Source organism: Rattus norvegicus, chromosome 3, assembly GCF_036323735.1.
Source record: "Rattus norvegicus strain BN/NHsdMcwi chromosome 3, GRCr8, whole genome shotgun sequence".
In the NCBI taxonomy this organism is placed as follows: Eukaryota; Metazoa; Chordata; class Mammalia; order Rodentia; family Muridae; genus Rattus; species Rattus norvegicus.
The window spans coordinates 129,499,243-129,512,338 of record NC_086021.1 but is presented as its reverse complement, the minus strand read 5'-3'; the positions used below and the strand labels follow the sequence as shown (position 1 = coordinate 129,512,338).

The 13,096-nt window shown below is 45.1% G+C and overlaps 1 protein-coding gene across 4 annotated transcripts in view; it reads left to right on the top strand.

The window, feature by feature from the left end:
* Positions 1 to 13,096, top strand: part of Spg11 (SPG11 vesicle trafficking associated, spatacsin) — a 73,352-nt gene that overhangs the window by 14,131 nt on the left and 46,125 nt on the right. For 3 of the 4 annotated variants that reach the window (XR_005501873.2, XM_017591740.3, NM_001415924.1), the window contains exons 7-15: positions 1,348 to 1,493; positions 3,765 to 3,897; positions 6,154 to 6,309; positions 7,059 to 7,234; positions 9,017 to 9,193; positions 10,027 to 10,098; positions 11,078 to 11,205; positions 11,441 to 11,616; positions 12,223 to 12,433. Coding sequence is in view for 3 of the 4 variants with exons in the window: in XM_017591740.3 (XP_017447229.1) it covers positions 1,348 to 1,493; positions 3,765 to 3,897; positions 6,154 to 6,309; positions 7,059 to 7,234; positions 9,017 to 9,193; positions 10,027 to 10,098; positions 11,078 to 11,205; positions 11,441 to 11,616; positions 12,223 to 12,433 (1,375 nt within the window). In the remaining variant the exon portion in view is untranslated. Of the gene's footprint in view, positions 1 to 1,347; positions 1,494 to 3,764; positions 3,898 to 6,153; positions 6,310 to 7,058; positions 7,235 to 9,016; positions 9,194 to 10,026; positions 10,099 to 11,077; positions 11,206 to 11,440; positions 11,617 to 12,222; positions 12,434 to 13,096 lie in introns of those variants that run through there. The other variant, XM_039104972.2, reaches the window with a different exon arrangement.

Below are 13,096 nucleotides of genomic sequence, written 5' to 3'. Positions count from 1 at the left end.
TCCCTGATGCATTGTTCTTATAAAAATGAGACTTGTGATCAGTGTTTTGAATATAAAACTCATGGGCAGGCAAGATAGCCTGTTGGGTGAAGCATCTGCCACCAAACCTGATAATGTGAGTGGGACAAGATGGAGGCAGGAACTGACCCCTGTAAGTTGTCCTCTGACCTCGACACACATGCACACACTCACACAGTAATAAATAAATGTGTCCAAACATTGAAAATCATCAGTCCACTAACACCTTAACAACTCAGGGTATGTCCTGGTTCTTATCAGCTTGACACAAGCTAGAGTTATCTGGGAGAGGAACCTCCACTGAGAAGATGCCCTACAGAATTGCTGATAGGCAACCTGGTTAGAGGCATTTTCTCAATGATTGATTGATTGATTGATTGATTGATTTGGTGGGCCCAGCCCACTGTGGGTGGTACCTCTCCTGGGAAGGTGGTACTGGGTTGTACAAAAAGTAGGCTGAGGGGTGGAGCGATAGCCTAGCATTTAAGAGCACTTGTTCTTGCAGAAGATCCAGGTGCTTCACAACCATCTGTAACTCCAGTTTCGAAGAATCCCAACAGGCATGCGCATGGTGTGCAAAACATACATACAGGCAAAACATCACGCACATGAAATAAACCGAAGAAAATTTTTTAAAAAAGCAGGCTGAGGGGTTGGGGATTTAGCTCAGTGGTAGAGCGCTTGTCTAGCAAGCGCAAGACCCTGGGTTCGGTCCCCAGCTCCGGGGAAAAAAAAAAAAAAAAAAAAAAAGCAGGCTGAGGGCAGAGAGATGGCTCAGCGGTTAAGAGCACTGACTGCTCTTCCAGAGGTCCTGAGTGCAATTTCCAGCAACCACACGGTAGCTCATAACCATTGGTAATGGGATCTGATGCCCTCTTCTGGTGTGATTGAAGACAGTGTCAGTGTATTCACATACATTAAATAAATAAAAAAAAAAAAAAAAAAAAGCAGGCAGAATAAGTCCTGGAGAGCAAGCCAGTAAGCCACACTCCTCCATGGCCTCTGCTTCAGTTCCTGCCTCCAGGTTCTGCCCTGGCTTCCTTTCATGAAATGAGGGATGGTAGATTTTAATGTGAAATAAACCCTTTTCTCTCCAAAATTTGGCCATGTGTTCTATCACAGTGTGTGTGCATGTGCACATGCAGAGATTCACCTGCCTCTCCCTCCCAAGTGCTGGAATAAACGACATGCATAACTATATCCAGCTCAATATATGTATTTTAGGTATGGTATGGAAATATTAGGTGATTAGGAATTAATTTCTAAGTCAAAATCCTAAGATCTAAGTCCCTACTGATTTATTAAAACTAACTTTTATTTTTCCCCTAGAGAACGGCCTGTCTCTGATTTTGTTTGGTTTAACTCAAGAGGAGTTTCTGAACAGACTGATGATCCATGGCAGTGCCAGCACTGTGGACTCCCTTTGTCATCTCAACGGTTGGGGACGGTGCTCAATCCCCATCCACGCTCTAGAGGTAACTGGAATCTGTGTTCACTTGCTGGTGCACCCTGTGCTAACGGGGGACAGAGAGGGTTCATGTGCTCTCGCCGTCTTCTCCATTCATCTGTCCGGGGCTGACTGCTCATCTCCTTGTTACTCTTATTGGCTCTAAAGATATGCAGTACAGCAAACATTATTTAGGAAAGGCGATGCAACAGAAGTGGAGACAGCAGTAAGCTAATCTGATGAGAAGCTGGCTGCGGACAACAGAGTAGAGACAATTTTCATTTCTGTACTCCTTCCATCCCGATCTAGAAGATAGGATCTGAGTTTATATATCAATTTATAGTTCACACACACTCTTCCATATGTATAGTCTAATTTAGTGCTAAAACAATCACACGAACTACCCATGACTGAGTAAATTTTATTCTCTGTCTCTCTTTAGTAGATTAAGAAATAGACAAAGAGTGGCTGACCCAGTACCCACAGAATACTGATAAAGAAAGGAAAGGGAGTGAAAACCTCCACATCCCGGTGCAGCACTGGAAGGCTTGCTGTGTTTGTTTTCAGACAAGAGTGCCCCAGACTGTCTCAGACTTGCCGTGTGTCCCAGCTACTTCTACTTCTTGAGAGCTGAGTGCAAATGGGGTGTGTGTGTGTGTGTGCGCGCGCACGTGTGTGCATGTGTGTATGATTTGTGTAGTTATATGAATAATGTGTGTGGAGACACAAACATAAATGTTACATTTAATAACTATCAGTTTATTTTAGAATCTTTTCTCACATATCTCTCTGAATTTAAGGTCAGTACAACTATGAAAGTATACTGAAATCACCCATGCTTGCCAACAAATTTATAAAATGTTGATAAAAGAATACTTATGAATATATTAGTATTTAAGCACACCAACATAATAGGCCTTTTTCCCCCAATTTTTTAAAAAATACTTTTTACTTCTAATTTTGCATGTGCATGCATGCGCAAGTGCGCACGCGTGTGCACACATCCATAAGAGTGGTTGTCCTTGAAAAAAAAAAGAGTGGTTGTCCTTGGAGGCCAAACAAAGATATCCTATCCCTGAAGCTGTAGTTCCAGGCAGTCGTGAGGCGCCTTGCCTTGGAAACCAAACCTGGGTCCTTTGCAGTTCTCTCTGCAGCCTCAATCCCTGAGCCACCTCCAGCCCCTTTTCCAACCTTTTAAATATTTTTGTTTTTCACACCTCACCCAATTTATGGCATTTGTGTTGCATGTACATGTAGAAGTCCACATCCATCCCCTGATCACAAAAAAATATATTCAAGGTTTCTGGGGGCATTAAACTTTTAGAGGCAAAGTCCCTCAAATGAGAGCAAATAAACCAAGAAAATGAGGGGGAATCAAGAGTAGGAAAGATGATTCACAGATCTCTAGCTCTTATCTCTTATGATTTTGTTTGTTGAGGCAGGATCTTCCAAAGCCCAAGCTGGCCTGGAACTCACAATCCTCCTGCCTGACCCTCCCCAGTGCCTGACCCTCTCTTGTGCCAGATCTTCTCCTGTGCTTGACCCTCCCCAATTCCTGACCCTCCCCACTACCTGACCCTCCCCAGTGGTGGTATCAAATGTTGCCACATCTACCTCCTCTCTTGAATATACAAGTGTGTCTTCTGACTGTGTCTGACTTAAAATCCTTCCATTGTTAAATAGAGGGCTGCCACAGAGGGCTGCCATGACAGGTTTTTGTGACCCTAAGAGCCTGGGGTACAGGACTGTAAAGCAAGCAGAGGCACCATTGGGCACTGGACACACACACACTCCAGGATGACTGAACTCAGTGGATGGGCTCAGCAGCTGATCTGTGTCTGGAAGTCATTCCTACATGATTGTGTTCTATTCTATTCCACATCTGCTCATTATACCACTTTATAATTAGAGCAGAGTAAGAGGTTCAGCTGCTCCAAGAATGCTCACTTTCCTTCAAACTATCTGACAAACATTCTTATTCTTCTGAAAATACAACTAATTTCCTCCTCTATTTTTACATTAAACAGTATGTCAGTTGAAGAGGTGGGTGGGGTTGGGGCTAAGGATTGCCACCACCACCACCTTTGGGTGAGTTGATAGCTGTGGTGGACAGGAGCAGCTAGTAGCCCCTCTCCAGAAAGGACCTGCAGCACCCAACACCTTGGAGGGATCACTAATAAGTTGTTTCTGTGGCTCGTAGTTCCAGAAGTATCCGTTTTAGATTTTGAATTTTAAAGAATCTGTGTTCCCAGCCCACACAGGGGAACTCTCTTCTGGCTTCTTTCCTCCCCATGTTTAGGCTGGCATAGAAAATCGTCAGCTGGACACGGTAGATTTCTTCCTGAAGAGCAAGGAAAATCTTCTTACTCCATCTTCAAAATCTCCTGCCCCTGATCAGCAGCAGCACTTCTCCTCCCAGCTCTACCTAAGGCGTAAGTAAGCTGTCGCATGCATACTTACCGTTTTAGGCATTTTAAATGACTGTTCTTACAATGTGTGTGCGTGTGTGTACACTTATGTATAGTCATTTACTTGGGATAAATTCTAGATGTGGAATTTTTAGCTCTAAGAGTATTGCCATCCTCATACTTCGAGGTAATATGCAGCTAAAATTGCTTTAATAAACTGTCCTCAGACAAGTTTTATGAATTTGCACTCTAGTTACATGGAGAAAATGGCAGTCACTTTACTGGTGTTCTTGTGAGAATCGGAATTAAGTTTTTCTTCTTACTATTAGCTCCGGCCAGAGAGGTGGCTCTGCCGGTGCAGTGCATTTTCTCCCAGCGAACCTGAGTGCAGTCCCAGCACCCATGTCAGGCGGCTCACAACACTCGTAACTCCAGCTCCAAGAGATGAAACACCTCTGGCCTCTGATTAAAAAGAAAGAGGGGCGGTAGAGATGGCACAGTAGTTAAGAGTGCTCAGTACTCCTCCAGAGGACCTAGGTTCAATCCCCAGCACCCACATAGTGGCTCACAGACATCTATAGCTCCAGTTCCTAGGATCTATGTCTTTGTCCAGTTTCCTTTGGCACCAGGCACACACATGGTGCACACACATACCTGAAGGACCTGAGGGAAAACACTCATACACATAAAATAAAGCAAGACCTTCTCACAGCCAGGCATGGTGTAATCCCAGCCTTCCTAAGGTGGGGAGGGAGGACCTCAAGTTCAAAGCTAGTTTGTGCCGCCTGATAAATTTGAAAGAAGCTAGGATTGTATATTAAGACCCTGTCTCAGGGCTGGGGATTTAGCTCAGTGGTAGAGCACTTACCTAGGAAGCGCAAGGCCCTGGGTTCGGTCCCCAGCTCCGAAAAAAAGAACCAAAAAAAAAAAAAAGACCCTGTCTCAAAATAAACAAAATCCGGCACAAGGCTTTAATCCCAGCACTTGGGAGGCAGAAGCAGGCAGATTGCTGTGTGTTCAAGGACAGCCTGGTCTACACAGTGAGTTCAGGCCAGCCTGCAGGGCTAGATAACGAGACCTAGTCTCAAGGGAGGGGGTGTCAAATCATATAAAATTTTCCTCCCTCCCCTTCTGCCTTTCCCTCCCTCCTCCCCTCTCCCTTTACCCCCTCCTCCTCTATTTTCTTTTCATTGTGCTGAGGATCAAGCCTCGGGGTTTGCATGTGCTAGGCAGGTGCCCTGCCACTGAGCTACACTCCTAACCTGCTTTTGTCCCGATAGTAAGGCTGGTTTTCCTCCCACTTGGGTTTTTCTTTAATATTTCTCAATTTAATATATGTGTGTGTGTATATGTATATATATAATTTATTTATTTAGCTGGGCAGTGGTGGCACATGCCTTTAATCCCAGCACTCGGGAGGCAGAGGCAGGCGAATCTCTGTGAGTTTGAGGCCAGCCTGGTCTACAGACTGAGTTCTAAGACAGCCATGGCTATACAGAGAAACCTTTTCACCAAACACACACACACACACACGCACACACACACACGCAGGCACGCACACGCGCACACACACACACACACACACACTAGTTCATAGGAGAGGCCTTCATTTGTGGTATTGAGCAGTGTCCCATCCGCAGTTGGATAGCTTTTCCCAACCCTCTTCTCCCACCTGTGCTGCTTTTACTGAAAGGTAGAAGTGGGTCTGAAAGGAGTTGTGTAAGCCTCACTTACTGTCCCAGACCCACGTTTCCCATAAGTCCTTCACACATGCACCTGCAAAGCTGGGCGGATGCTGAGGCCAGCAGCCATTGTCCTATGAGGGCCCTTAAGTGCAAAAAGGTGATTCAGTGATTCAGAGCATGTTACACTCCTATCCTCTACATGCATGTAGGAGTGGCTCTGGATTCACACAGGCTTATGTTCAGATTTTGGCTCTGCCATTTTATGTACTTTCATAATTAGCTTGGTTAAACGACTTCTATGTACCTCAGTCTCCCTTCATCTATGGAAAGGCAGTAAAAATTTATTAGGTTGTTGAAAAGAAAAAAAGATGAGTTTATAAAGCACCAAGTGTGCAAAATAACGGTGGTAATACAGTACATGTTATTTGTGAGTATAGTCATTGAGGTTTGTAAAGCCCTCAGAAAGGCACGAGAGCTTGTGAAATACAACACTAGGCCTGTTTATATATTTAAGAATACCGCAACTAACTTTCTGTATGTGTCAAGTAGGGGAGACAGTCGGGTGTTCCTTGTTAATTTCTTCCTTCATTCTCAGAGGTGGAAGAGATGACCCCAGCCCTGGACTTACTCTGCTCAGCAATTAGAGAAAGCGACTCCGAAACCCAAAGCAAGCACTTTGCAGAGCAGCTGCTTCACCTCACACTGTCTTTCCTTAACAAGCAAATGAGGGAGCTTTTTGATCACACTGAAGGTAAGAACAATAGTTCCTGGCTTGCATGCCATTGGTCAGAACACTGAGGACTGTGCATGCCATTGGTCAGAACACTGAGGGCTGTGCATGCCATTGGTCAGAACACTGAGGGCTGTGCGTGCCATTGGTCAGAACACTGAGGGCTGTGCGTGCCATTGGTCAGAACACTGAGGGCTGTGCGTGCCATTGGTCAGAACAGAAGCAGAGCTTATAGGACATACTACTGTGAAGAAAGCCGAGTGAAGGAGATGGTTTGACTCTAGGAGTACTGACAGAAAGTTCTAGGGATAAGGTGTGGAGGAAAAATGAAGAGGACTGTGCTAAACACAGTTACTTGTAGAAAGGGAAGGTTTATTGTTTGAAAATACTTGTTTTGGGGCTGGAGAGATGGCTCAGCGGTTAAGAGCACTGACTGCTCTTCCAGAGGTCCTGAGTACAATTCCCAGCAACCACATGGTGGTTCACAACCATCTGTAATGGGATCTAATGCCCTCTTCTGGTGTGTCTGAAGACAGCTACAGTGTATTTACATACATAAAATAAATAAATAAAATCTTTTAAAAAAAAAGAAAATACTTGTTTTAAAATTTGACAATTTCCAAAATTCCTTTCAACAAATCATGGTATGTTTTCCTTCCCTTTTCTTTCCATCTCTGTTTACATGTGCACACACAACACACACACACACTCATACACCACATGCACACATGCCATTCACATGCAAACTGACACCCTGATGCTTTCCACAGAGCTAGATGAGCATTTACAGAAAGGAGCAGCCATTTTGACCAGCTACATCAATGAACTTCGGACTTTTATGATAAAGTTTCCTTGGAAGCCAGGAGATGCCATAGATGAATCTGATGAAAATGAAGAGGTCCTCACAGTGAAAGAAGGCCAGGTTTGGGAGGAACTCCGCTCTGAGGTAAATGAGCATGCATTAGATCTCTGCCAGATTCAGAGAGCCCAAGAAAATACCAAAGAAATGGGGTTTAGGGTCTGCACGTTAGTGTGGAGTCTTTGGCCAGGGTCTCAGGTTTTACTCCTGTGAGCTCTTGGGCCTGGCTTCAGATCTCTCTCTCTCTAGATCCTGCTGATGTAATACCCTGTCTGCCACAGGATCAGTCTTGTGGAAAGTCACACTCCCAGTAGTCCTGCCTCGGTGGCCTGGCTGGAACTTTGTTTTATCTTTTTTATGTATTTGGAGATAGGTCTCACTATCTGAGGCTTCCTGAACACGTTTTATAACCTAGGGTGGGCACAACACAACTCATGGTCCTCCACCTCGGCCTCCCCACTGCTAGGGTTGTAGGCCTGCCCATGCTGCATCCTCTCCAGGGCGCTTCGGCCTCATGCACTTTTTTGACTTCTGGATAAACAGTTATTTCTGGCAGTCAGGTCTCATGGAATCTTCTATGATGTCATCACCAGGACGTGCACTTGATTTGAGTCCTGGTCATTATAAAATCTAATGAACACGTTTGCCATTTAAATCCTCCATGCGTCCACCTGTTTGCTTCTGTTTTCACAGAGGTAATTAGTTTAAAATGTGCTACTGTCTGTGTGACTGGGGGTCAGGGGGACCAGGAGAGTCCCTCTCCCTGCATGGACTGTGGGGCTGTAGAGGCAAAGCCAATGCCTTGATGCAGTCTCATTGATCAGCAGATTAAAAGGATGACACAGATTTGGCCATGTCTGTGACTGCTGCTGCAGTGCAGATGGGCAGGGAAGCACTGGGTGCTGCCTTCCCGAGCTCTTACTTAGCTCTGCCCAGAGGTTTACTTTTCTTGCTGAATTTTTGGCTATGTTCTGTCTTACAGGCCTCTTCCAGTGTTCCTCCCTTTACAATTTCTAGAACACTATCAACAGTCCTCAGTCCTTTCTCAAAATCACTGATCCCCCTCCCTCTCCCCACGTGACCTCACACACCACATTATCTTTTTTTTAAATATTTTTATTAGATATATTTCTTTATTTACATTTCAAATGCTATTCCATTTTCCAGTTTCCTATTCATAAGCCTCCACCCCTCCTCCTCCCTTATACGGGTGTTTCCCCCATACACCCCCTTACCGCCCCGCCGACATTCCCCTGCACTGGGGAGGTCCAACCTTGGCAGGACCAAGAACTTCCTCTTCCACTGCACACCACATTATCTTGGCTCTCAGTTACTTCCAGTCCCTTCTCTGCTTCCTGAAGTGTCTGATGATAAGAAAAATGGTTCCATGTGAGATTCAGGATAGAACGCACAGGCTCTTATGGAATCATCTTTGCTTTCAGGTTCTAGCCGGTGCCTTCTCCTGTTACACCGAGTGGTGTAGAGTCTCTGAAGGCTTGCCCTGGTATTTTCATGCATCTCTACATACGGTTGTTCCCTCCTTTTGGAATCCCTGTCTTCTGATCAGTTACCAGTTATCGGTCCCATGGCTCGAGCTCCCACCGCTGTTGTGGTCCTCCTCCTTATTCTGATACATTCCCATTAGGATGTTGCCACAGCTTTCATCCTCGAGGGCTGTAACCATGCTTCCTTTGTGTCCCATGGTTGTGAGGCCCTAAGCTGCTCATGGTGGGCTTCAGTTAGCCTGAAGAAGTAGATCTTTCAATCAAAGGCCCTTAGTGGGTATCTAATGAATGTGTACATTCTGTGTTGATAATCGTCATAATAAAAAACGTAAAAGGAACTTAAACATTTTTCTTCTCTTTCTAGGAAGTTATTGCTGATGCCATTTTAAATAACAGAATACCAGAGGCACAAACTTTCTTCAGGATTACTGGTCATTCCGCTCAACGACTTGAGGAACTGGTTAGGATAGGCCTAGATTTGGCATTTGACAGTTTAAAAAAGAACAGCGTGGAGGAGGCCTCCAGGCTCTTGAGGAACATGGTGAGTAGTGATAATCTGTTTTCCTCTGAAGCTCTCTATAGGACAGGATGATCTAGAACTCACCTTATAGGTCATGCTAGCCTTGATTCATTTGTGATGCTCCTGCCTCAGCTTCAGTGCATTGGGATTACAGGCATGAGCTACCACACCTGGCGTCTCTTGTTTTTGTTTGTAGACATGGTCTCACCACTATGTAGGCCAGGCTGGCCTTGAACTCACTGTTCTCCTGTCTCAGCCTCTCAAGTGCTTAAACTACACACATGCATTACCACACCCCCAAGACAATGCTTTCCATAGAAGACTTCATGCATAGGGCTTCGGTTTCATAGAAGGCATCACAAAAGGGCCTCAGTTTGCCAGAGGTCATCCTATATTCTCCAGGGACTCTTTGAACTTTCTGGTGGATTATGCTCCATGGCTGGGGCTCCGTGCTCCCTGGGTTTGCACATTCGAGCAGGGAAGTCTGGAGGCAGGGCTCCTGGGCTAAGCTGAGGGCTGGCCCGCGTCTGTGCAGTGGGAGTCCTGCTCTGGGTAACTCTGAAAGCAGCCTTTGCTTTCAAGTAAACCACCACAGCAGTTGGCTGTCTTGGGCTCCGGTTGCCTGGTTACCTTACATTGTTCTGTGTGTTGCCTTTGCTCTGAAAAAGTAGTAAGGGCTTTGGGGACAAGCAATCAATACATGTAACTGTGTAGGAAATAGATGTTCCCGAGAACAGAAGTGGGGTGGCATTCTGGAAGGACACTTGTCTGCAGTAGAGCACTTTTGCATTTAGCATATTTATATGTTCAAATAGGTCCATTACAAATTTAAGTTTTTAAATTTCCCATTTTAGGGCTTCAGTGTGGAAGACGAGCTGCTTAAGATAAGCTTTTATACGACTGATAAAAACATACGGGACTTTTTGGTAAGTCAGGGTGACACTCGTGTAGCTTCCATTTTTCATTTTGAGACAGTATCTTGGTACGTAGTCTAAGCTGGCCTTCCACTCCTGATCCTGGTGTCTCGGATTTCTGGAATTATAAGCAAGCCTGGCTGTGCGTTTATTATTATTAGACCACTTTGGCAAATTTTTTTAACTTTAAAATGAATAATTTTATTATCTAGGAAAAATGTAAATAAATCTGACAGTCCTTATTTGCTTGTTTGTTTGGTTTGATTTTTTCAAGACAGGGTTTTTCTGTATAACAGAGCCCTGGTTGTCGTGAAACTCACTATGTAGACCAGGCTAGCCTCGAATTTACAGAGCTCTGCTGGCTTCTGCCTGTCCAGTGCTGGGATTACCTGTGTTACCATGTCTGACACAATTCTTTTAATGATTATGATTATTTTGGCACTTGACATTATGATAAAGGAAGGTTTATGTGAATATATATTATTAATGTAAAAGTGCAGATTACAAGAGTGGAAAGGTGGCTCAGCAGATAAAGGCTCCTACGGCCAGTCCTTACAGCCTGAGTTCCATCCCTGGGACCCATGTAGTGGAGGGAGAGAAAGCAACTCCAGAAAGTTGTCCTCTTACTGACGGAAGAAAAAATGTAGTGCTGAATACAATTCTCCCCTCCTCCCCTCCCTCTCTTTTTTCCTTTCTTCTTCCCTCTCCCTTCCCTTCCCTTCCCTTCCCTCCCCTCCTCTCATTCCCTTTCTTCCCTTCCCCCTTTCTCTCTCCCCCTCTCCTCCTCTTCTCCTTTCCCTTGTCCTTCCCTCCTCTGTCTTTCTCTGTGGTGCTGTAGATCAGCCCAGGGCCTGAGGCACTGCTAAATGAACACTGTCCTTCATCCTCTAACCCACATTGCAATTATCAAATGGCTCTTAATCTCATCCATTTTGTTCTACAAATGTTCTTGATTTTTCTGTGGTCATTGCTCTAATTGCTTTTATTCAAGGTTGAAATTTTAAAAGAAAAGGAATGTTTTTCTGAAAAAGAAAGAAGAACTGTGGACTTTGTCCATCAAGCTGAAAGGCTTTACTCAGGACACTTCCAGGAAAATGCGCCGATGCAGGCTTTTCCCAGGTAGGCTCACTAGTCCCTTGGGTGATCATGGAGAGGATCATGGGTAACACTCCATTTGTAGGAACTGTGGAACTAAGCACCCAGTACACAGGAAGGTAAAATTCGTATGCTAAAGGACGTCTGAAATTTCCTGTCACTCCACCACTTGTAATCAGAGCTATACTCCACCTCCAGCAGATGAAGGAAATGGCTTTTTCCTTCAGAATTAAGAATATATATAATGTCACTGTTTTAGGTATTGGATAAAGGAACAGGACTGTTTCAAACACAAATCTGTCTTGGACACGTTCCTCAAATGTGATACAAAAGATGAGTTTACCAAACAGGACCATAGAATTGCACTGAATTGGGCTCACTGGTGGGATCGGCAAACACAGGAGTGTATCCTTCTCCCCAGAATAAGTTCAGAAGGCAAGTATAAAACGGCCAGAAATAGGAGCGCATTAAGTGGGGATTGAGTTAGGCATTAATGCCTTAGTATTTAGGGGTCTCCTCTTTAGGATCCTTTTGGGGGGCGTTCAGGTTCTTTAAAATCCAGTCATTGCATTAAAACCTCTTGCTTATAAAGTTTTTGTAGTGGATTTACAGTGTGGTGCTGAAAATACGTCATGGGGTTAAAGGAGTGGATATAGTCAAAGCTAACGGTTGTCATTCAGTGCCACAGTGACAGTCTCTTTTCCTGTAAAGTGGGGATTAGTAGCACACAAGGCTCTGGAGCAGAGCTGACAGGCTGAGCAGTGATAAGTCCTGTAGCTTCAAACTGTTCAAGCTTCACGTCACAGGGTGAGTTCTTATGTAGCAGAGAAGAGAGTTGACAGCTCCCATGCCCACTTCATTCTAATTCCTGGTAGAGAGGAACGCGTCACTCTTCCTGTCTCTGTACTGATTATACAATGAACAAAGCAAAATAAGAAAACTAAAAAGTAGAGGGCCTGAATAAATCACACATGGTATGAATACAAGTACTCAGGAACCATAATTCACTGCTGGTTTAAAGGTGTTTTGTTCTTCATGTAGAATATAAAGCACATTCCCCAGAAGCCCTGTGGAGACACCTCACAGCTCGCCATGACTGGTCAAGCATCAGCTTGTGGATGGAAGAATTTCAGGCCCAGGAAACTGTGTCACCTCAGCAGAGCAAGTGGCCTCCTCTGAGTGCTGCCGTCATCGAGCAGAACACTTGCTGCAGCAGGCACATGAGGAACGCGATCTTAGACCAGCTGGCCAGGTACTGTAGCTGCGGGGTCAGAGCAGGTGGGAGAATCAAAACCCCACGTGGAGGGGAGGCTGCTTACCTGCGGCCTGCAGGCACACCTGTGCCAGTGTGATGGCACACCTGTGCTTGTCCCTCTATGCTGCCACCAGTCCAGTGCAGTGCTGCTTCTTCACAGACATTCAGAGGGGCTTCATCTAGGCTGCTGTTTTGAAATCATCTGTTTGTAATGTCATGGCATGGTGAACAGATTCTCAAATTGCAGATGGAGGCTCTCCCTACAACTTCTCATGCCTTCTGTTGTTTTGTTTGGCCTGGAACTTGCTATGTGGTGTTCTCTGATGTAGAACTATCATTAGAAGTTTAAGGAGCACGTGGCTGGAGGCAAGACTTGGTTACCCCAGGGTCAGCTGTCTCCACTGTGGTGCAGTCAGTCACCTCTGCTATATGGTCTTGACCTGCAGAGGACAGTGGAAATATGAGAGAGAGAGAGAGAGAGAGAGAGAGAGAGAGAGAGAGAGAGAGAGAGAGAGAGAGAGGAGAGAGAGAGAGAGAGAGAGAGAGAGAGAGAGAGAGAGAGAGCACGCGCAGAGTGGCAGAGTTAGCTCGTTTCTAAACGAATTCTTCTAGATCTAACTGCACATGCTGGTTGTGCGGCTCAGCGGGGGCTGAGTTGTT